The sequence below is a fragment of the Penaeus monodon genome, chromosome 27, assembly GCF_015228065.2.
Source record: "Penaeus monodon isolate SGIC_2016 chromosome 27, NSTDA_Pmon_1, whole genome shotgun sequence".
NCBI classification, from domain to species: Eukaryota; Metazoa; Arthropoda; class Malacostraca; order Decapoda; family Penaeidae; genus Penaeus; species Penaeus monodon.
Window position 1 is genome coordinate 13,932,392 of NC_051412.1, and position 453 is coordinate 13,932,844.

The window sequence follows — 453 nt, forward strand, 5'->3', positions numbered from 1 at the left end:
GTTTTAGAGTATGCTGTTGGACTGATGATGCATTTGGCTATAACTTAGGAATCATAACCAAGACTTAAAAAAATCTATAATGATACAGCTACATTGCGTTTGCAATGGCTCTTAAATAATTTCATGTCTTCTTTCTTTTATTTATGAAAATAATAACAGACATTAACCTTTTTCTTCAATTCAAGATTCTCAAAGACACATTCTTGAACATGTTTGGCTCCTGTGATGCACTCTTCAAGGCTGGATACACCTGGCAATGGTTGAAATAAAACTTGGTCACTTATCCTTTTTATGTGTATTTTACTCTATCTCACTTTTTCAGGCAAAATTGTGCGCATGTGTTTGGTGATGACTGACTGAATGCAACATATCTGCATAACATCACTGAATTTTCAGTAGCTATCATCACCAATCTTTCACCAATTATCACCAATCTGTCATGTCAATTTTGTT

The 453-nt window shown here is 33.8% G+C and overlaps 1 protein-coding gene across 1 annotated transcript in view; it reads right to left on the reverse strand.

Annotated features, from left to right (window-relative positions):
- LOC119590590 (lambda-crystallin-like) overlaps positions 1 to 453 on the reverse strand; it is a gene marked incomplete at its 3' end in the record, with an annotated part of 5,671 nt that overhangs the window by 1,791 nt on the left and 3,427 nt on the right. Inside the window, 1 exon segment of the mRNA XM_037939266.1 lies at positions 168 to 250. Within this exon segment, the coding sequence (XP_037795194.1) occupies positions 168 to 250 (83 nt within the window).